The sequence below is a fragment of the Sturnira hondurensis genome, unplaced genomic scaffold, assembly GCF_014824575.4.
Source record: "Sturnira hondurensis isolate 20B ecotype Veracruz unplaced genomic scaffold, ASM1482457v3 Scaffold0007401, whole genome shotgun sequence".
NCBI lineage: Eukaryota > Metazoa > Chordata > Mammalia > Chiroptera > Phyllostomidae > Sturnira > Sturnira hondurensis.
In genome coordinates this window covers 2,469,147-2,490,237 of record NW_028080032.1, presented here as the reverse complement: position 1 = coordinate 2,490,237, position 21,091 = coordinate 2,469,147, and the positions used below count along the sequence as shown (strand labels likewise).

The window sequence follows — 21,091 nt, the reverse complement described above, 5'->3', positions numbered from 1 at the left end:
TTCTTTATTTTTTTCATTTCTCTATTAGAGTATTATTATACTTCAGCCATAAAAATATCTGGGTAGAGGAAACCATCTATCCCAAATGTAAGCAGAGAGCTATAATTCTTTGGTATTATTGTATCCATCCTCAACAAAGTGAAATTTAAATCCACAATCTAAGAATAAAAATAAGAAAATTACTATGTGGTCCATGGGTTAAACTGACTTGTAACAGGCCTTTGTTTGGGATATGTACATGTTGCTAGTATGATCCACAGAGTGAACCAAACACTTCTGCTGACTTTCCATGTAGCTGGAATAGCTGAGTAGACATGAATATTAACACCAAGAACTTCAGGCACTCCTCTGAGTTCTATTTTTACCTATCCATGACTCCATTCTGAAGCCTTTTATTTCAAAGTGAGGGGTCACTAAAAGAGGAGAGGGGTACTTTATTCCTCCAAAGGATATAGGCCTTGGGTTGGGCAAAAGTGTCCAGATGGAAAGTAAAGGTTGAAAGGAACCAATTGTTTTTCCCCACACTGCCAAGCAATTGTTTGTCACCAGAACCTGGCCCACAACTGCCCTCTTTCTACCTCCAGCCATCTGGTTGTCTTAGTGACAGGCTCAGTTCATGAAATTGAGCTCACTATGGCCTACTTCCTGGGGTATCTGGCGAAGAATTAGTTACCCCAGGGAAATGAAAGCTGTAGGGATAGTGTTTGGACAGTAGAATTCTGGGGACCCTGCATATTTCTGGAATATTCTCTTTGCAGGATACACCAGCCACACCAATGTGATAGCCTCCCTTCTAAACGTCTCCATCAGCTAAATTCCAAAGGATTGGCTTTTAATTAAATTTCAGGCTCTTTGGTGAATACATTGTGCATATGCAGTACTTATTCTAAAAGGGATCAAAAAATCTACACACAGTCAGGGTAACATGTCAATCTATAGAAACTAAATCAAGCAAACATTTTGACATGGCAGCCTAAATATCAAGTGAGTGGCTCAGCCTCTTTTCAAAGGGTTTTTGCAGCGCTGTGTAGGCCATTTTTCTCAAACTTTAATGTGGATAAGAATGTCCTGAGTAGCATATTAAGCTGCAGATTCTGACTCAGTCAGTCTGGGTTAGAATCCCTGATTCTGCCTTCCTCACAAGGTCTCAGGTGAAGCTGACTCTGCTGGGACATGCACCACTCCTTGAATAGCAAGGACAAAGTGACAGCATCAAATTTATAGGACAAGAGAGGCCAGGGATGCTATGTGCCTTCGGGCGAGGATTTCAACATGTAAGGCCATGTTTCTGATGTTACAGGCGAAGGAGATGCAGCAGATGGTGAAATTGGAAGCCGAGATGGACCGCAGACCAGCCACAGTAGTATGAAACTCCAGAACACGAACTGAGGCAGCAAAACCACCCAGCACTGAAAGCTCACTCCCAAACTTCTGAACACAGAGTCCATGGAAGAAAGTCGTGTCTTTTGTGTTGGTCTCCTTTATGTATAGACAAGGTGTTACCCCAAACCACAGACTAACGTACTTCTGCTTCACATATTGAGTTTTCTTGGCCTGCCAAAAGTAACTACAAATTCAAAAAAATTACCATTCCAGTAAGGCAGAGTGTAACCATTGATAATACAGCTTAAACATGTTTGCTATAAAATACCATCACAAGTACATGAGCTTGGTGTTAACAACTCTGCTTTGTGATGCATTAGGACAAGTTTGAGCTGCAGCAAAAATAGTGCATTAGCAATTTAACAAGTGCATGCACTAGGAAAAAATTCTCTGTCCACAAATTCATCAGCAGAAGTGGTGATTGGCTAGACAAATAATTCTGCGGAATTTTTCTACATCTAAGTTACCTCATCAATAAGTGCCATGTCTCTACTATGCCATAGAAGCTAACTTCCTGTAAAAGTTGTGGAAATTATTAGAACAATAGAAAACTAGAATGGTGTACCTGTGCCAAAACTCATCAGTGCTCAAAGGAGAACTCCGTTAGGCACGTGTAAGAAAGTTTACATCTGACATTGCTTTCTAGGAATTGCTTCAGCCAATTCCAGATATTATAATTCACTATTATACCTTCAAGATTGTGAAGTGGTATTGGCAAACGTTTGTAAATGTGACCATGTATAAAGTATTTATACTCCTAACTTGCACTGTTATAGAGCAAAATCATCTAAGTATTGCCACCTGACAAGATTAGTAAACAGGAATACTAGAACTATGTTTGCATGATACACAAGCACCAATTAAGACTAATCCATACAGACACAGTTAACCTAATGCCAAATCAATACTGGTTAAGTAAATGTATGGCACAGAATATAATTTGACTCTCAAGACTTTTAGCATAACAAAAAGTCTCTATATATATGTGTATATGAATTATGTGGGCATTCTTGATACTTCAACTTCTAGTTTCAGAAAAAAATACATAACTAATTTAATTTTACACAAAAATATTTATGCAGATTTTCAGAATTTCATATCAGGAAATAACCTTTTTATGTCTGTTCAAATACAAAAACAATTTGCTACAGTGTTAATCTGCATGGTCTGTAAGCCTACGGTAGTGAACGGCGTGGCAGACAGCGCATGAAAACCTTGTCCACGGAAACTGAGCCGTCCACCAAAGCTGAGAGGAGCCCGTGGAACGCCCGTAGTCTGGAAGCAATCAGATTACTGATGCTAGGACACAAAACACCAACTGAATTGTTGTATATGCTTGTACAAATTGATTCTGTGTGTTCCTCTGAACAAAACAGAAAAAATTATGTTACCATCAATAATGAAATTAAACTTCCAACTTCTCTAATAAAAAGTGAAAACACTTAACACCTGTCAGAGTGTTGGCTCCCCAGGATGTGCTCCAGTAAACTTTTTGCCTTTTTCATAAATGACAGTGATCATCACTTCATTGCTTTCCCAGGGGGACTTATCTATGCCCCTTAAAAGTTTTCCCCCATATGACACAAAATAGGCTAATCTTCTTGACTTCTAAATGTGAAAGTACTTGTTTTTCTTTTTATCCCATTTACAAATTGAATTGGCTCCTGGGAGATTTCTCCAGCTCCAAATGTCCTTGTCTGTAAGACAGTGGAATTAGGCTACGTATCTTCCAGCACTAGCATTTCATGAAAATGATGGTTATTAAAGTAGCACGGTGTTTGGATCACCCACCTTCAAAGATTCCAAATGGCTCCTTCTCATCAGATTCGGTGGCTTCTTCCTGAAGGTCCAGTGAACTCACCTCTCTGTGTAACACCTGACTGACTCTATCACTTGCCTCCTCTTTTCTCTGCTTCTGAAAGTTACTCCTTGTTTTCCTAGTTTTCTCATTATTTCTTCTCTGGAATTTCACCCTCCTGCACTACCATAAATCTTTCTATTTCAGTGCTATACCCAGAGCCAATTTTTCTTTACCCCAGATTACTTTTAGCATTTACACACCTCACCTCCCCCAAAATATGTCATTGTAATAAGATTAAAATGCACAACAAAAAATCTCCTATTTTCCATCACAAATTTATGTTGTACTCAAATCTTGTGTTCTCATTTATTAAGGATAAAAATCTTGCCAATTCAGAGTAACTCAGTCTCTTCCAGCTTAAAAAACATTTTCTTTCACAGGCGTATTCATCTACTTCTAAGTCAAATCACCTGTTAGAGTTCCCTCCCCTTTTAGGGTTTGCTGCTTTCTTCTGCTGAAGACACCTGGGTGAAAAGGGAAGCTGGCTAGTCCTCCTGGCAGTGGGAGAGGCATCTGGTGTCCCCACTGTTAGATGGTTCTGAGTGCCCTGTACGGTAAAGTGGGCCCTTCCATCCCAGTGTCTCAAGGTTCTTGTTCAGCCCGGGCCCAGTTTATGCCGGCCTTCCTCTGGGAATGCAGGAACCTCTGGACCTTTGTGGGCCGTAAGGAAAACAGGGGTAGTAGCTCAGGTCCAATTTTAAATAGTCATTCCTCAGGACTTTAGGCTTCAAAATACCTCAGACCCTCTACTTGTTACATTTGGATGAGGAAAAACATGGTTCAGCACTCTGCCCTTACTCACCACACGGCACCCCTCTCTTGCAAACAAACAGGTTCACTTGTCAGTCTCAGGGTAGCTCTGAAAAGTTTGGTACCGGTTGGTTTCTGGTTTCAACACTCATCACAAGTTCCATAGTGAATAACAGTGAGGTGCCACTGTACTTCCTGTGGCCATTTGTCAGCTGCTAATGCCATGTTCTAAAGCCATGAAGGTTTCTCCAGGAGGCTTAATTTTCTAGAGCTGTGTCCCAAGAAGCAAGAAGCAAGCTTGCTTTGTACTGGGGCCCAAACCCACTTGGGTTTCTACTACATCTTACTTCTCCAGCTCCGAGGATTTTTTATGTAATTTGGGAGTCAGAGTACTTGAGTCTCAATTCTTATCTTTCTTGTTCTTATCAGCCCAGAAATGGTATTCAATTGTCCACTCATGACTGATTAGAATGCCCATTCAGGCTTGCAATTCTCCATCGCCACGTAGATTGTTCTTCCCCTTTTAGGGAGAGTAAAAGGCTTCATGGGGACAAAAAAAATGCCAAATAGGGAAACCCACTGGGAAGATTAGGAAGTACCTTATTTAATCAACTCTAAGACCACTAATTATAATATGCATATACCACAAAAAATAACACATGCTCCCAATTAAAACATGATTCACCATCTAGTGATTATAAGACACATCTCAATTTCAGAGATTAAAATGTGAAAAATGTACAGCTTTGAATCAATGAAATATATAGTATTTCAAAAATAATATACAAGCTCCTCAACACTCCCCCCCAGACAAGCAAGGGGAGAGGGGTCAAGTTTTAAGGATAGGATACAAGAGAAACATCAGAAAACCTAAACTAAGAGGCAATTCTGCAATTGGGTTTTAAATTTTGTAGTGAGCTTCCTGGAAAGCAATTTAAAAAGGGAAAGAAATCTATCATTTACCATCTACTCAAAGAATCTTCTGTATGTGTATTTCCCCTTACTTATTTCATTCAATAACATGGATTCAATTCCTACTTCCCTGTATGTAAAAGTTTCAAATCTCTCACTTCAGCCTTGACCTTACTTCTCCAAAGCAATGGATCTTCCTCTCAGATTTTTCAAGTTACTCAGTTGGTCCACATGCCCATTGTATGTGATTAATCGAACATACAGACCCTTCCTCCATCTGTCCTCCTGCTTGTTTTAATAATCCTTAATGGTGCTAAATGTTGGGGGCATCTTGTATCTGCTCCACCTCAGTTGCTCCCACACCCCATTGCTGATAAAACCTATAAATTCGACCCTGTCCCAGAAGCTCCCCTCTCCTCTTTTGCAAATGTTTTCATCCCTCAACAAACAGAATTTTTAGTAACGTCCTATTGAATATTTTTGGCCTTAGAATCATTTCTACATATAGATCAATCTTCCCAAATGACAGTTATGATAATATTACCATTCTGCTCATAAATGCTGAGTTCTTACCCACTTAGCTAATGTTGAAATTCTTACCTAATGTTCGAATGACTGATAAAGGCATTCATTTTTGGCCCCAACCTGCCTGCTTACCTAGCCAGTCTGAATGTGTCACTATTCTGTGTTCACACACGCAGTGCACACATCATTTCTAGCCATATCACATAATGCTGATCCATCCATCCTTAAAAGCAACCTCCAAAAATGCCACCTTCAAAAGTTCCCTCATTTCTCCAAGCAAGAAACCTGAATTTATCCATTTATACTTTAAAAGCTATTTAAGCTTATGCCTTTTTCACCAGCCCAAACTAATGTCAGCCTTTGTTCATTTGCTTTGCCAAGCACATACAGTAAATAATAATCAAATAACTATTTAAATTATTTTCCATGGGGTAGAAGGAAGGATTTGTAACTGGGTGATCTTTTAGGCACTCAGTGACTTTGAAAACCTGAATGAAAGGCTAAAATACGCCTTGAGATTTTTCAATTTCAAGAAAAACTATTTCCCATTCTTATTGTTAGCGTTCTTTCTAAACAGTGTGATTATCTCAATGGCCAGCAGGCACTTAATGATGTGGACTCATCAACACTCAGTGCTTGGTTATGGAGAGCAATGAGGGAATCTCCTGTGTGGTTTTAGTGTTGAGGTCCTCTTATGGACGCCTCATCCCAAGCCCTCAACAGCTTCTCCTTCATCATCACTTCTGTAAATCTATCAGAAGACCACATGTTTCAGTTTTCCTTTATGCTTGGCATTTAACAGAATCCCAAGCACAGACTTTAATAATTTCATCTTTAATGTCATAATAATTCTGAGTAGTGCCTCTTGGATGAATTTTATGAGCCATCATCTTTAATAATATTTCCTGAAAAGTGGTCTGTTTCATAGATGAGAACAATGAAAAATAATGAAGGGAGAGAGCAGAGGGATGGTTTTAAATAGCATCATTGCTTTTAGGTTAAAAGAAAAATATGTGGCTGCATTCATTTCTATAAATTACACTATTTATACTTATTCACATTACTTTCTTGGAAATTTGGGGCAAGGGACAGTCCCTAAGGTACTTCATCTTGGAAATTTTTGAGATCCCTTAAAGTTTTCACCAATATCAAATTTGGAAAAAATTTCCAAAGAAAGCCAGTTTATTGTTGTATACCCAGTTACTCACACCATGACACAGTAGCTTTAAGTGAATCAGAATGTACCTAAAACATACCAAAGGAAGAAAATAATTTGAAACTGTGTCATTTTTGAACTTTGATATTCTATAATTTGAATGAAAACGTGTTATGAAAATTGTTGTACTGGTCCATCAAAATACTGTTTACTCTTTTCAAACAATTCTATATTTAACTTTCTCAACATTTACAGCTTTTTACATTCTTTTATTTTTCCCTAAGAAAATATGTAGTATGCATGTTAGAGTGTATTGCTTATAACACAGCAAATTGAACTCTACAACTGTAACACTATAGTATGAATTCTTACATACCTTGACTACCACACAAATGCTTATATTAGACACATCTTCAACATTGAATTAACACTATTCATTGATCAGATGTTTATTAGCAGCCCACTATTACCCTCTACATTTTCAATTAGGGCTATACCAGCAATAGGTTTTTTAAAAAATTATCTATAATTACAGTTTTAGGCCGTAGCAGTGTAATAGGTGCATTACATTACTGGTCTCAATATTTTAAGCTTTCCTGTGTCAATGTCCTTTGGGAGCCCCCTTCTGTCCTGACTCAGAGTTAGCCATGTAATTTGCTTTGGCCAATGGGATAGCAACAAACTGGACACAAGCAGAGGCACTTTTCTCCCTCTCTTGGATCTCTGCCACCTCCATGAAAACATGCACAGGCTGGTCTGCTGGTGGATGGGGAGACTTGTGGAGAGTTGAGTCATTTCGTTTATCCGGCCAGCTGACAATGATGCATGTGAATACATCTGAGATCAGCCCAAACTGTCCCAGACCAGTGGGACCACTCAGTCAAGCTATAAACTTATGAGAAATAGTAAATATATGTGATTTTGAGTCACTAAGTTTTAGGAGGGTCTGTTTTGTAGCCACAGCTGATACAGACAAGCCTTGGGAATGTGATGATGATAAAACTGTCATCTCAGAACTCCAGGACTGCACTTTTTAGAAGGCCACTGGAATCACTGACGTGAGGGGTACATAGCTTCCCACTGAATGATCTCAGGCTACTAAGCTGCCATGTTTGGTCTTTCGCATCTCACTGTGTCTAGGTCCATTTTCTTTTGCAATATTCTAATGATCTGTTCTTCACTTCCTCTAACTTAGACTGCTGATGCTTTCAGCTTTATCATTTGACATATACACACCTCTTTCTTCTTTACTTCTCCCTTTCTTTTTCTTATTTTTTTCTTCTGTTTTTAAACCTTCTCTTTCCTTTTTTAGGGCTCCTGAGTCCACAAAACTGCATCATGTGACAACCCTGGATGCTAATGTCAACTAGTTGTGTGGGGATTGTTTTGCTTGAGGTCTGGGTCCTAGACTAAAGTTGCCAGAAAGATAGAAGACAAGTAAATGGGGGATTACTTTACCACATCACTTGGTTCAATCACATAAAATAAAGGAAACAGGATTTTTTAAATTTAGCAGCCTAGTAATGGAAATATATAGTATTGGGAAGTGACATTGACTTTAAAGCAACATTTGAAAAAACAAAGTATAGAGATGTATATTAGATATTAATAGAAGAAATGTTAAATTTATACTAAATAATATATGCTGGAATGAAATTCAACAAGTAAAAATATTTCCTGTGGCTTGGAAGTTTATTGGGCTAAACATCTGCTTACTCATCAACAATTCCACTCCAAGAGAAATGAGTACAGGAGTTCACCAAAAAAAAAATATGTTCTCCATTCATACCAGTAAAAAACTAGAAACAATTCAAATGCACACCAATAAGGAAATGGATCAATGAAATGTGGTTATCCACACAATGGATACACCAAAGTGCTTACCTTATGATTCCATGTGTCTGCAGATCAAGGAAAGACCATGCAAATCTTGAAGAACTGGGACAGAATAGTTCTTTCTGTGGGAAATTCTGGTGTAATGGGAATGGTCTATAAAACTGGTTCTCAAAATATGCATCAAGGACCACTTTGTGTACCAGTGTGTCCCTAAGAGCCTTTCACAGAGTCTGTGAGATCCTCTTGTCTGAAGTCCATCTTGTGGGAAGTCAGAGTTTCTTCATATACTTCAATGAAAATGACATATCACAGCAGACTGAATGAAGAAAATGTATCAGAATTCAGATGACTTCTGTGAAGCTGGACATTAATTGGATTTGCAACAACTATAATTCCTATGAAATATATTTTTAAATAAGATGTGATTTTAATAATTGTTAGTAAAAGGTTTTTCGACATAGCAATTTTAGTATGTGTATGGTGGTATCTCATTGTGGTTTTGATTTGCATTTCTCTGATACTGATATTAAGCAGCTCTTCATGTGTTTATCAGCCATTTTTATACCTTTTTTAGAGAAATAGCTATCAGAAACTTGGCTCTTTTTAAAATTAGATTATTTGCCCCTTTATTATTGAATAGTAGGACTTCTTTATACATTTTAAATATGAGTTCCTTATCAGATATATGATTCACAAAAAACTTTTTCCAGTTTGTGAGTTGTCTTTTCATTTTCTTGATGGTGTCCTTTGAAGCACAAAAGTTTTTCATTTTGATGAATTCCAATTTATCTGGCTTTTCTTTTGTTGCTTGTGCTTTTGGTGTCATATCCAAGAAACCATTGCTTAATCCAAGGTCACTACAATTTATACCTGGGTTCTTCTAAGAGTTTTATGATTTTAATTCTCAGATTTAGGTCTTTGATCCATCTTGAATTTATTTTTGCCTTGGTACTCGTATTAAAATATCAATTGTCCATATGTGTAAAACTCATTTTTTTAAACTCCCGTCATGTTCAATGACATTGCTCCAGATATGGATAACCTTCCCCTAGCCAAATTCATTGGTCACTTCTATGTGCTGATATGAAGCTCTCAGTTGCACTTGACACAGTCAAACTTTGCCTATGTCTGAAAACATTCTCCTTTCTTTGTCTTTGTGACTTCAGATTTACGGAAGCACAAAGTTCCCATGCTCCAGTCCCACCTTCTCCAAGAGCACTCCTTCCCTTCTTCCTTCCCTGTAGAGAAGGCAGACCTCTAGAACATTCCGTTCATGAAGCTCCCATCCATCCACCCCCTCTCTCATTCTGCCCTTTTCAGAACAGAATATGGAACTTATGACCCAGACCATATCAGTTAGCAATGAATTTTAGTCTGTCTTTTATTTTTCACTCTGACTTTTACATGCTTTCTTTTGTCACCTCATTTCAACAATAAGTTCATATTATTTTTGTCTTCTGTTGCTACAAAACAAATTACCACAAACTTTCTGAAAATCCATTTATTTATCTCACAGTTCTATTGATCAGAAGTCCAGGCAGAGTGGCTGGATTTTCTGCTCAGAGTCTCAGCTGGCTGAAATCACATCTCAATGGGGCTGCATTTTCATCTGTGACTCAGAATCTCTTACAAATTCAAGTGGTTGTTTGCAAAATTCAGCCTCTTGCAGTTTTAGAACTTAGACCCTAGTTCCTTGCTGTCTGTTGGTCAACAACAGTTCTTACCTCCTAGATGCTGCCTGCAGTTCTTTACCATGGCCACATATATAGGCCCTCTTCACAATGTGGCAGCTGACTTTTTCAAGGCCAGTAGCAGAATCTCTCTGGTTTATTTCCTTTTTTTTTTTTTTCAGAAAGGGCCCTTACTCTAGGGGATTACTTAAGTAAGTCAGGCTCACCAGGATAATCTTCATTTTGATTGACTTATAGTCAACTGGTTTCTTACCGTACCTATATATGCAAAATTCCCTCCACTTTGTAAGGTAATATAATCCACACAGGGAAATTTATCTTAGTCTCAGTCCTGCCCACAGTCAAGAGGCAGAAATCATAGAGGCTATGTATACAAGGAGGCATGGATATTGTAGGCCATCTTAGATTCCTGCCAAACCGCACTTCTATACACACACACACACACACACACACACACCTTCCTAGCATAGACCCTCAGAAATTTTGATAGCATGTTAAAATCTCCCTATCTTCTCCTCATGTTACAGACAAGTTGAGAACATTATACAGATGTAGGAACTGGTAAGTCCAAGGTCACAGAGCCACACAGCCAAAAATTAAAGAACAGAATCCATTATGCCCCAGTTTCCAAATTTTTCTTCTCTACAAACCAGAGATCATCACATCCTGTACCTAAACATCATGGTCACAATACCACTTTGGCATCTTACAATTACAATGAACAAAGCAGTCCACAGACACAATGTCATTTAATTGTCATGGCAACCTATCAGTGTGGGTTTTATCATTTCTTCTTCAAATGAAATGATCAAGTAAGTCCCACAGTGCAGCACATAGCATATAGTGAAGAACAAATACTAAGCTTTTTGCTTTTGGTGTTACTAGTAATTAATCTATGTCTACCACCACATGTGGTGCAAAGGGAAAGTATAAAGGGGTGTTATCTTTGCCCTAGAAGGACTTATTTGTCAATAATACATCAGAACTATAAATCTAACACATTCTTCACATTAATCAGATTTTATTTAAATAATACCAATCTAAAAAGAGTTTGGCAGCATAATAAAATCCAAACAAGAATTTTAAAAGTCTAACTTAGGAATCAGCAAAATATGGCCCATTAGCAATATCTGATGAGCTACATGTTTTGTATAGTCCATAAGCAATGAATAGTTTCATGTTTCTGAGCAGCTAGGGAAAAAGTAAAAAAAACTTTATTGACTCATAAACTGACATAAAATTTAAAATTTCAGCATCTGGCTCTGGCTGGTATAGCTCAGTGGATTGAGCACAAGCCTGAGAACCAGAGGATTGTGGTTTGATTCCCAGTCAGGGCACATGCCTGGGTTGCAGGCTGGTTCCCTGCAGGCCATTTCCCAGCAGGGGACACACAAAAGGCAACCATACATTGATGTTTCTCTCCCTCTCTCCTTCCCCTCTAAAGATAAATAACTAAATAAATAAAATCTAAAAAAAAACAATGTATCAAATGTGTTTAAATGTGTAAGTTCCTACTCATACATGAAACTAAAATACTTCATCAGTTATCTGGAGAAGATTTAGGAAATGAAGTCCTTCTTCTGAAAATTGATAAATATAGATAAATAAAAAATCTAGCATTTATAAAAAAATGTTCAGCATCTGTAAAGTTCTACTGGAATGTGCCACCCTCATCCATTTGTGTATGATCTATGGTTTTTTTAAGAATATTTTATCAATTATGCTATTACAGTGTCCCAATTTTCCCCCTTTGCACCCCTCTATCTAGTACCCCCATTCCCTCCAGCATTCCTCCCTGCTTCGTTCATGTCCATATAAGCAGCTTGGCTTCTCCATTTCCTATACTGTTCTTAACATCCCCCTACGTTGTACCTACCAATTTGTGCTTCTTAATTCCTGCACATTTTCCCTCATTCTCCCCTTTTCCCCGTGCCAGCTGATAACCCTCCAAATATCTTCATATTTATGACTCTGTTCCTATTCTGTTTGTTTGCTTAGTTTGTTATTTAAATTGTGAATTTATAGACATATTACTGTACATCATTTTTATCTCCTTTTCTTATATCATTCCCTTTAGCATTTCATGTAATGAAATGAGGCTTGGCGATGATGAACTCCTTTAGCTTTACCTTCTCTGGGAAGCACTTTATCTGCCCTTCCATTCTAAATAACAGCTTTGCTGGATAGAGTAATCTAGGTTGTAGGTCCTTGCTTTTCATCACTTTGAATACTTCTTGCCAGTCCCTTCGAGCCTATACAGTTTCTTTTGAGAAACCAGCCAACAGTCTTATGGGGACTTCTTTGCAGGTAATTCTCTGCTTTCTTCTTGCTGCTTTTAAGATTCTGTCTTTATCTTAAACCTTTGGCATTTTAATTATGATGTGTCTTGGTGTGGTCCTCTTTGGGACTTGTTTGGGACTCTCTGTACTTCCTGGGATTGTACATTTATTTCCTTCACCATATTAGGGAAATTTCCTTTCATTATTTTTTCAAATAAGTTTTCCATTTCTGGCTCTTCCTCTTCTCCTTCTGGCACCTTTATGATTTGAATGTTTGTATGTTTAGAGATGTCCCGGAGGCTCCTTAGCCTATCCTCATTTTTTAAAAATTCTTTCTTCTTCTCGCTGTTCTGATTGAATGTTTTTTTCTTCCTTTTCTCCAAATTGTTGATTTGATTCTTAGCTTCATCCTATTCACTGCTGGTTCCCTATAGATTTTTCTTTATTTCACTTAATGTAGCCTTCATTTCTGCCTGAATCTTTTTTATGCTGTTGAAGTACCCAGTGAGTCCTGGAGCATCCCGATAACCAGTGTTTGAACGCTGCCTTTGATAGGTCCCTTATCTCCATTTAATTTGTCTTTTTTGGGAGATTCGTTCTGTTCTTTCATTTGGGCTATGTTTCTTTGTCTCCTCATTTTGGCAGCCTCCCTGTGTTTGTTTGTATGTATTTGGTAGAGCTGCTATGGCTCCCAGTCTTAGTAGGGTGGCCTATTGTAGAAAAGCACACCTGCAAGTTGTATGGGGTGGAGCCTTTGGTAATTGCCAGGGCAAAACAACCCATGTTCTCTGTGGCTCTGTGTGGAAAAGGGCCTAGAGAGGGAACAAGGCTGCTGCCTGGCCACTGGAGTTTTGCCTGGGAGGAAGCTGTTTCCTGGAATTCACCCTGTTGTCAGTCACTTCACTTTCTCCCCGTATGCCACTGGTGCCCTTCCAGTGGCTGCTCTGGTGCAGAATCCCAGATGGGGTGGGTCAGTATAAGTCCTAAGTCCATTGTAGGATCTTTAACAGGAGTCTCTTGAGTATCCCACAAGTTTCTTCTGCCACACCATCCCCCACTGGTTTTTACAACCAGAAGTTATAGGGATTTACCTTCCTAGCACTGGAACCCTGGGCTGGGTGGCCTAGTCTGGGGCTGGAATCCCTTGCTCCAAAGGTATCCCTCTCAATTTTTATCCACTATACATGGTTGTGGGACCATATGTTGTACCTATCCACTCCTCTCCATGCCTCTCTGTGTGTCTCCACATGTCTGTCCCTCCTCTTTACCTGGATGAATGTGGCTTCTTTAAATCCTTGGTTGTCAGACTTCCATGAAGCTTGATTTTTTGACAATTCTTGATGATATTTATTGTATAGTTCAGTTGTAATGTCTGCTGTAGTAGTACAGGAGGTGAGGTATGTTTACCTATGCTTCCATCTTGACCAGAAGACTCCCTGTGGTTGTTCCCATGTGACAACAGCAGAGTTAAATTGTTGTGATAGAGATGGTATGTCCCAAGAAGTCTAAAATATTTGCTATCTTGCTCTTTACAAAGAAGGTTTGCTTGCCTTTGGTCTCACCCACCAGCGCTGAGCAAACAAAAGGGAAGGGGATGAATGTGCCCCAAGCTGAGGAGCCGAGTCGTGAGGAGCCAGATGGTGAGAGCCTTGCTCTCCAGCTTTTGGAGAGGAGAAGAAATAAAGGGCCCTCAAAGACACAGGCTTTAAGCACGTCTGGGTAGTGGCAGAACCTCAGATGGGAACACTGCCTCTCTGCACATAAGCCTTTACAGGAGTAAAAGGCTGCCTTAGAGTTAAAGCCTAGCCCATGCTGGCTGGGACAGGAATGATAGCAGCAGTGGCCTCTGCAACTGAGAGGTGGGAGGGTCCCACACTCCCAAAGCCTCACAGTGTTGTTGAATAGTCCAAAACAAGGGAAAGAAGACAGTAAAGTGATGCTGGCCATTTCAATATGTGTTCTCCAAAAAGCAGACCCTCAAACTAGTATTTTATTTTGGAGGTGACTCCAGGAAACATAGTGAGGGATTTTGGTGGTGTAGAGCAATAAGGTTGTACTTATGGAGGATATGACTGCTATGGGCAACTGGGGCTCGACCCTGCTGGGTACTCTGGGGGACAGTACAGCACTCATCTTCACATTGTCCTGGGGTGAAATCAAAAGGCTATTTATCCTCTAACTGTCTCCGCACCTTGGCGAGTATTGCTGTTGAGGGTAGTAACTCCCCAGCATCACAAGTGTTTGAAGCAGGAAGCATGAACAAGACTGTGTTCCAAATCTGCAAGGGGGACAGGAGAGAGAAGCAGGGCACTATGAATGTCAGGCTTCTTTCCCCTCACCTTGGGGAGTTAGTGGGGTTGGGGAAGAGATCCAAATTAGCCTTATTCTCATCAAGAGAAATAAATGAATTGTACTTCCAGTGGCCAGAGGGCATCCAGATGTCCATGTATATGTATTCTTTTTAAAAAAAGATTGTATTTATCTATGTTTAGAGAGAGGAGAAGGGGGGAGGAAGAAAGGGAGAGAAACGTCAATGTGTGGTTGCCTCCAGCATGCCCCCTGTGGTGGACTTGGCCCACAACCAAGGCATGTGGCTTGACTAGCAATTGAACCAGCAACCCTTTGGTTCACAGGCTGGCGCTCAATCCACTGAGCCACACCAGCCAGGGCTATATGTATTCTCTTCCCTGTTAGACAGCAAACTTCTCGATGCCAGGAAAAAAATGAGTCTTGACATTTGCTTAATGGATCAGCCAATCAGGAAAAACATTAAGAACTTTTTGCTCCCTTTTCTCTTTCACTGCCTATCCTCTTGTATGGAAGCCATATAATGAGAAATGTAGGCAACAAAAGTCATGAATAATTTATAATAAGTTGCTCTTGAATGATCAGAGTTGATTGCCAAAACCAGTGAGAGCTAGTCAGTTATTGATCTTTATTTCCCACCTTGAACATTTTAATAAATAGGACAGAAAACATAGCATGCACAGATGCTATAATCTGTGCCATATTTTAATAACAACAAAACCTATAAAAATATGAGTAAGTGGTGTCTTTTTGGTTTTTGTATTTGATTGACTTAAAAAAAATAAAATTATGATAGTGTTTCCAGTTGAAATGGAATCCAGCCAGGCTTCCAGATTTCAAACAGTTTACAATGGATGAAACAGCCCGTATTTGGGTCATGAACAATCTATCCCATTAATCATCCCAGGTCCAGTGCATGTGTGTGCCAGGTGCCAAGAAATTCACGAGACTGTCTCAAGGACAAGATGCTTTTCTAATTTTACTTCTCAATGTGAAATTCTAATATTTGGGTCCACAAATAATTTGCATTTCTATGAGAAATTGGACCCTACACTAAGGGTCAGTGCAAAGCAACCCAGCCTTGAAGTATCAAGAAGGATCCTTAGTAATCAGACTCACAAATTTGTGTCCACCTATTCCTCCTCGCTGACCTTCACTTCACACTGCCATTGGATGCATACTCAGCACTCCAAACTTAGGTCATTCAAAAGAAAATTTTGGGGATTTTTTACCTTCCCCTTCATATTTCAGTTATTAAAGGTGTACCATCTTCCCAGCCTCAGGTTGAAATTCTTGGAATAGTCTTTCATTACTTTTTCTCTCATCCCCTTGGTCTAGTCTATAAGTAAGTATTATAGACTCTCCCCATGATTTCCAAAATATTTCTGGAAGGAATATGACGCATTACTGGGATAACCACCCTGGGTGCAACCACTGGACAACTGGACGTCTCACTTGGACAACTGTGATAAGCTGCTGGTTTCATTTCCATCTACTCTTAAGCCACTACAACCCTTTCTCCACACAGTAGCAGAGTGACTCTCTTGAAGTATAAACAGTGACATGTAACTTATCTGCTTAAAATGCTTTCCTCTAAACTAAAAATAAAAGCCAAGCTTCTTTCCTGAGCCTGAAGCTTCATGTGATCTGGCTCTTGCTATTTCAGTTATTCATTGTTGCATACTAAACCATCCCAAAACTTAGTGCTTGTAGCAACAGCAAGTCATTATTTCCCATGATGTTCAACAGAAGAACAGCTGACTGGTTCTGCTGCTCCATTTGGTACTGTCACTTGTATGTCTGCATTTGGATGGGAATTGAAATGGGACTGAAATGTCCAACACAGCTTTCCTCGCATGTCTGGTACCTCAGCTGGGAGGGCTGCCTGGACTTCTCCCTCTGTGTGTGGTCTCTGGCTGTTTAGTGGTCAGTCTCACACTTTTCCTGGAAGCTAAATTTCAGGAGGAAAGCAAAAGTAGCTGCCAATATTCTTAAAGCCTAAACCAAACCACGCATGTTACTTCTACCTATTCTGTTGTCAAAGTAAGTCATAAGGGCAGCACAGACTCAAGAAAAGGAAAAGACAGACCTGCCTCTTGATTGAAGGAGTGATATAACTGTACAAGAATGAGAGGAATTTTTGGTAACTGTCCTTAGAAATAATGTTCTACTCCCACCTAGTCTTAAATTTAACCTCATACCACTCTATACAAGCCACACTGTGTATCTTTGTGTTTCTAAAAGATGCTGATATAGAGACTTATGGATTTTTTCCCAATATCCTTCCACCCATCTTCTTCAAGAATAGAACTCCTGAATTTCAGCAAGGTTCATGGCATCTCAAATAAACACTACATTCCTGGGCTTCCTTGAAGCATGATGTAACCATGTAACCATGTTTTGGCCAATGGAATGTCAGAGCAAGTATCCAGTAGACACTGTAACTGACCTTCATTAAAAGACAACAATTTTCTCTTCCTTGGCCTGTTTCTTCCTGTACCTTTTGCTCTTTCCTGTTAGCTGGACCACGAGGGCTCATTGAGAATGAAGAACTTTGCAGATTGGAGAAACCTGAGTCTCTGAGATCATGGAATAGTCTGCCAGCCCTGGGGCGTCCCTTTGAGACTAACACATGCTGTCTTATTTCAGCCACAGTTGTTTTTGGTGTTCCACCTCTCAAAGACAAATGTATTTCTTACTGATGAGCATTCCAGCAGAGGGAGCAGCAGGAGCAAAGTGCCTGAGGCAGGAGACTGTCCAGAATGTGAGGAGAGTGAAGAGGGTGGAGGGATTACAGGAGAGGTAACAGTGGACACATCACAGAGACCCTTACAGGCTTGACTTTTTCATCTGAATGAAACAGGATACCATTGCAGAGTTTTGAGGAGAGAATGACAAGGTCTTACTTAAACTGTAGAATTATGCTTGATTCCATATTTTTTTAAATGCCAAGGCAGAAGGAGGGGACTATCTAGGAGATTTAGCAATAAGGATGGCCAAAAGTGGCCAGATCATGGATCTGGTTAGAGGGAGGGATGGCAGCATTTGCTGATGAACTTGGAGGTCGAGTATGAGGGATGGTAAAAGTTAATGGTGGTTTAGAAGCTTTTCATCTAAACAATTGGAGTTGCTGCTAATTGTAATGGAGAAGATTGAGAGGACCCAGGGCTTTAGAGGGAGAGAACAGAGGTGAAATTAGGATTTTGGGGTTGTGGACATTGTATTAGTCAGGGTTCTCCTGGGAAACAAAATCAACAGTGCGTGTGTGTGTGTGTGTGTGTAGAGAGATGTATTTTAAGGAACTGGCTCACATGACTATGGATGCCGGCAAGTCTGAAATTTTCAGGGCAGGCAGCAGGCTGGAAATCCAAGGAAGAGCTGATTTGGCAGCTCAAGTCTGAAGAGAGTCAGGAGGCAGAATCCCTTTTTGCTCAGAGAAGAAAAACTCAGTCTTTTTCTCTCATGGCCTTCAAGTGATTGAATAAGGCTCACCCACATTGTGAAGGGTAATTGCCCTTATTCAAAATCTACTGATTGAAATATTGCTCACATGTAAAAAATATTTTCACAGAAACATCCAACCTGGTGTTTGACCAAACATCTGGGTACCATATCATAGCCAGGTTGACACATAAAATTAACTATTGTGGACATGTTAAGTTGGAAATGCCTTTATGTATTTTGGTGGAGATGTTGACTAGGCCGTTGAACCTTTGAGGTCATCAATATATATATTTCAAAAAAAGGAAAAATATATATACATTTCATGTAAAGAAACAAGACTGCATGATATAACTAGATGAGTGTAGAAAAAGAAGAGGAGAGGTCTGAGGGCTAAGCATTCCAGCTGTAAGGGTCAGGACCCTGAGGAAGAACCACCAAAGGGAGCTGTGAAGAAGCCAGTGATCCATGAGTGACCAGGAGATGGCAAAAAAGTGCTTCCAGAATGAAGTAGTGGTCATTGTGTCTAATTCTGCTGATAGGTTATGTAAAACCAGAGGATTTACAATTGGACTTGGCAACTTGGAAATTATAGAAAAACCTTACATATCAGTTAGGATACAACCAGTTAGGGTTCAAACAGAACAGCAGGAAAATATATATGGAGCAGAAGGAGACATTTTAAGAGTTTTTTTGCAAGGAACTGGCATATGCAATTGTGGGGATTGGCTAGTTAAGTCTGATGTTTAAAGGGCAGGCTATTGAGAAGGACAGGCTGTAACTCACAGGCAAGGGCTGAAGCTTGTGTCCACAGGCAGCTTTTTTTTTCCTTTAGGGAAACCTTAAAGGCTTCAATTGAGTGGATGAGACCCATCAGATTATCTAAAATATCTCTTTTGCCCTGGCTGGTGTGGCTCAGTGGATTGAGCACCAGCCTATGAACCAAAGGGTCATCAGTTCTATTCCCAGTCAGGGAACATGCCTGGGTTGCAGGCCAGGTCCCCAGTAGGGAGAACTCAAGAGGAAACCACACATTGATGTTTCACTCCATCCCTTTCTCCCTCCTTTACCCCTTTCTAAAAACTAACTAACTAACTAACTAAATAAATAATCTTTAAAAAATAGTAAAGTATCTCTCTTGCTTAAAATCAACTAATTCTGAACTTTAGTCACATCTACAAAATATGTTTACAGGAACACAAATTACTGTTTGATTGAAGAGCCTACTCTAACCAAGTTGTCTCATCCCAAGTTCATCATGCACCAACAAGGCCAGCTTGCCTGGACTGTGGATCAAAGTGAAGTGGGTTCCAGAGAATGGGAGTGGGAATGTGGAGATAATGAGTGTAGAAAATTACTTCTAAGAGTTGTGCTATGAAGAGAAACAGAGAAATGGGGAAATGACTGGAAGGAAATTGGACTATGCATTAAGTGGCAGAGGTAGGGTGTTCGACAAGACCATTTGTGGAGACAAACTTGAGGAATTAGAGGCTGTGGTGTTAGAAAGTCAACTCTGTGGCTACATTCATGGTGAAAACACCATGAATAAGTAGGACCAACAGAGAGTGACAATGAATCTACAGCTAACATATTCAGAGATGAGACATGCTCTTGATTCGGGATGGGACAACAGTGCATGAAAGTACCAGAAGGAGTAGTGGAGTTACAATTTGATGATATCAAATTCACAACTCAAGTAATAGGGGGCTTAAGGAGGAAGAAGAAATGAATGGTCTGGGAAACAGCAATGAGGAGAAAAGAGGACACAGACCAGCCTTCAGACCCAATGTGAAGAGTTCGGGAGATAACAGTTCCCTCTTAAGAGGATGCACAGAAAGGACTGTCCTTATTTGAGATCCAGATCCTAGTCAGAACAAGGAGGTGGGGGAAATGTTGAGGGTTCAGGGAAATTTGCTGATGACTGATCATGAGTTTCAGAAGATGGGAGAGCTGGGAGATGACATCAGTAAGGGAAATTTCTGAGCTGTGTTAGGAGGAGATAGGGGCAGGCACCCTGCGGTATCTGGCATAGGTACAGATAAAAGGCACTGAAAATGGTCTCCATGGTTTCCAGGGAGATGGTGGGAGTGAAGCTGTGGGTGTGAGGGATAGGAAAGGGGAGCTGAGTCGTGCCAAGAGTGCGACGTGTTCTTCAGCCCTGTTTTCACTTTTATTGCTTGGGATGTAAAAACTGGAAGCAGGAAAGATGCATCCCAGCACTTGATCCTTCCAGGCCTGGGTTTCCTCTTTGGAACAAGAATTGAACTTAAGAAATCCTCATCTGCATCTCCTCCCAACTATGGCTCCCTGTGATTATAAACCAGCCTTTAAAATAGCCCCACAATGTTTGTTTGGCATAAATGTTTGATTCTCAGAGCACACACTTTTTGCAACTCTTTGGCTTTTTGTCAAAAATCACATTTAACCCCTTCTTGGCCTCTCCCCATGACAAGACTGAAAGAGAACAAACACACTTCGTTCTGTTTACACCAGGCTCCTCTGAAGAACAAGGGGACAAACAAACTGAGGCAGAAAAAGGTGTTTACTTGCCCCTGTCATGTACAGAGCTACATAAAACCTTCTACATTCTATTTTAGTCACATCTCAGAAAGCTGTATTCAGGAACTTAAAAAAGTCCCTTACTACCCTCTCTCCTCCCCCAAGTGGTCTCCATGCCCCCCACTCACTCCCAACCCCCTGATCAACTTCTGTCACCTTTTCAGGTGTAACATGCACTCACACACCAGATGAAATGACAATCCACTCTCCAACCATCCAGCTTTGTTTTCTTTCTTTTTTTTTTTTTACTGTTTGCTTTTCATTTTTACTGTCCTCCAAGAATTCAAAAAATTCTGATTCTTATCAAAAGTCATCTGAGAGCTCTGGCCAGTAAATTGAAATAAGATCTTAGGTGCTACTAGCCAGTAATGTTAACTAAATATTATTAGAA

The 21,091-nt window shown here is 39.9% G+C and overlaps 1 protein-coding gene across 6 annotated transcripts in view; it reads left to right on the top strand.

The window, feature by feature from the left end:
• Positions 1-2,339, top strand: part of PLCB4 (phospholipase C beta 4) — a 386,228-nt gene extending 383,889 nt beyond the window's left edge. For 5 of the 6 annotated variants that reach the window (XM_037051657.1, XM_037051659.1, XM_037051661.1 and 2 more), the window contains one exon: positions 1,301-2,339. In XM_037051657.1, coding sequence (XP_036907552.1) covers positions 1,301-1,389 — 89 coding nt within the window. In that variant the 3' untranslated portion in view covers positions 1,390-2,339. The remainder of the gene's footprint in view (positions 1-1,300) is intronic. The other variant, XM_037051658.1, reaches the window with a different exon arrangement.
• Positions 2,340-21,091: the final 18,752 nt, after the last annotated feature.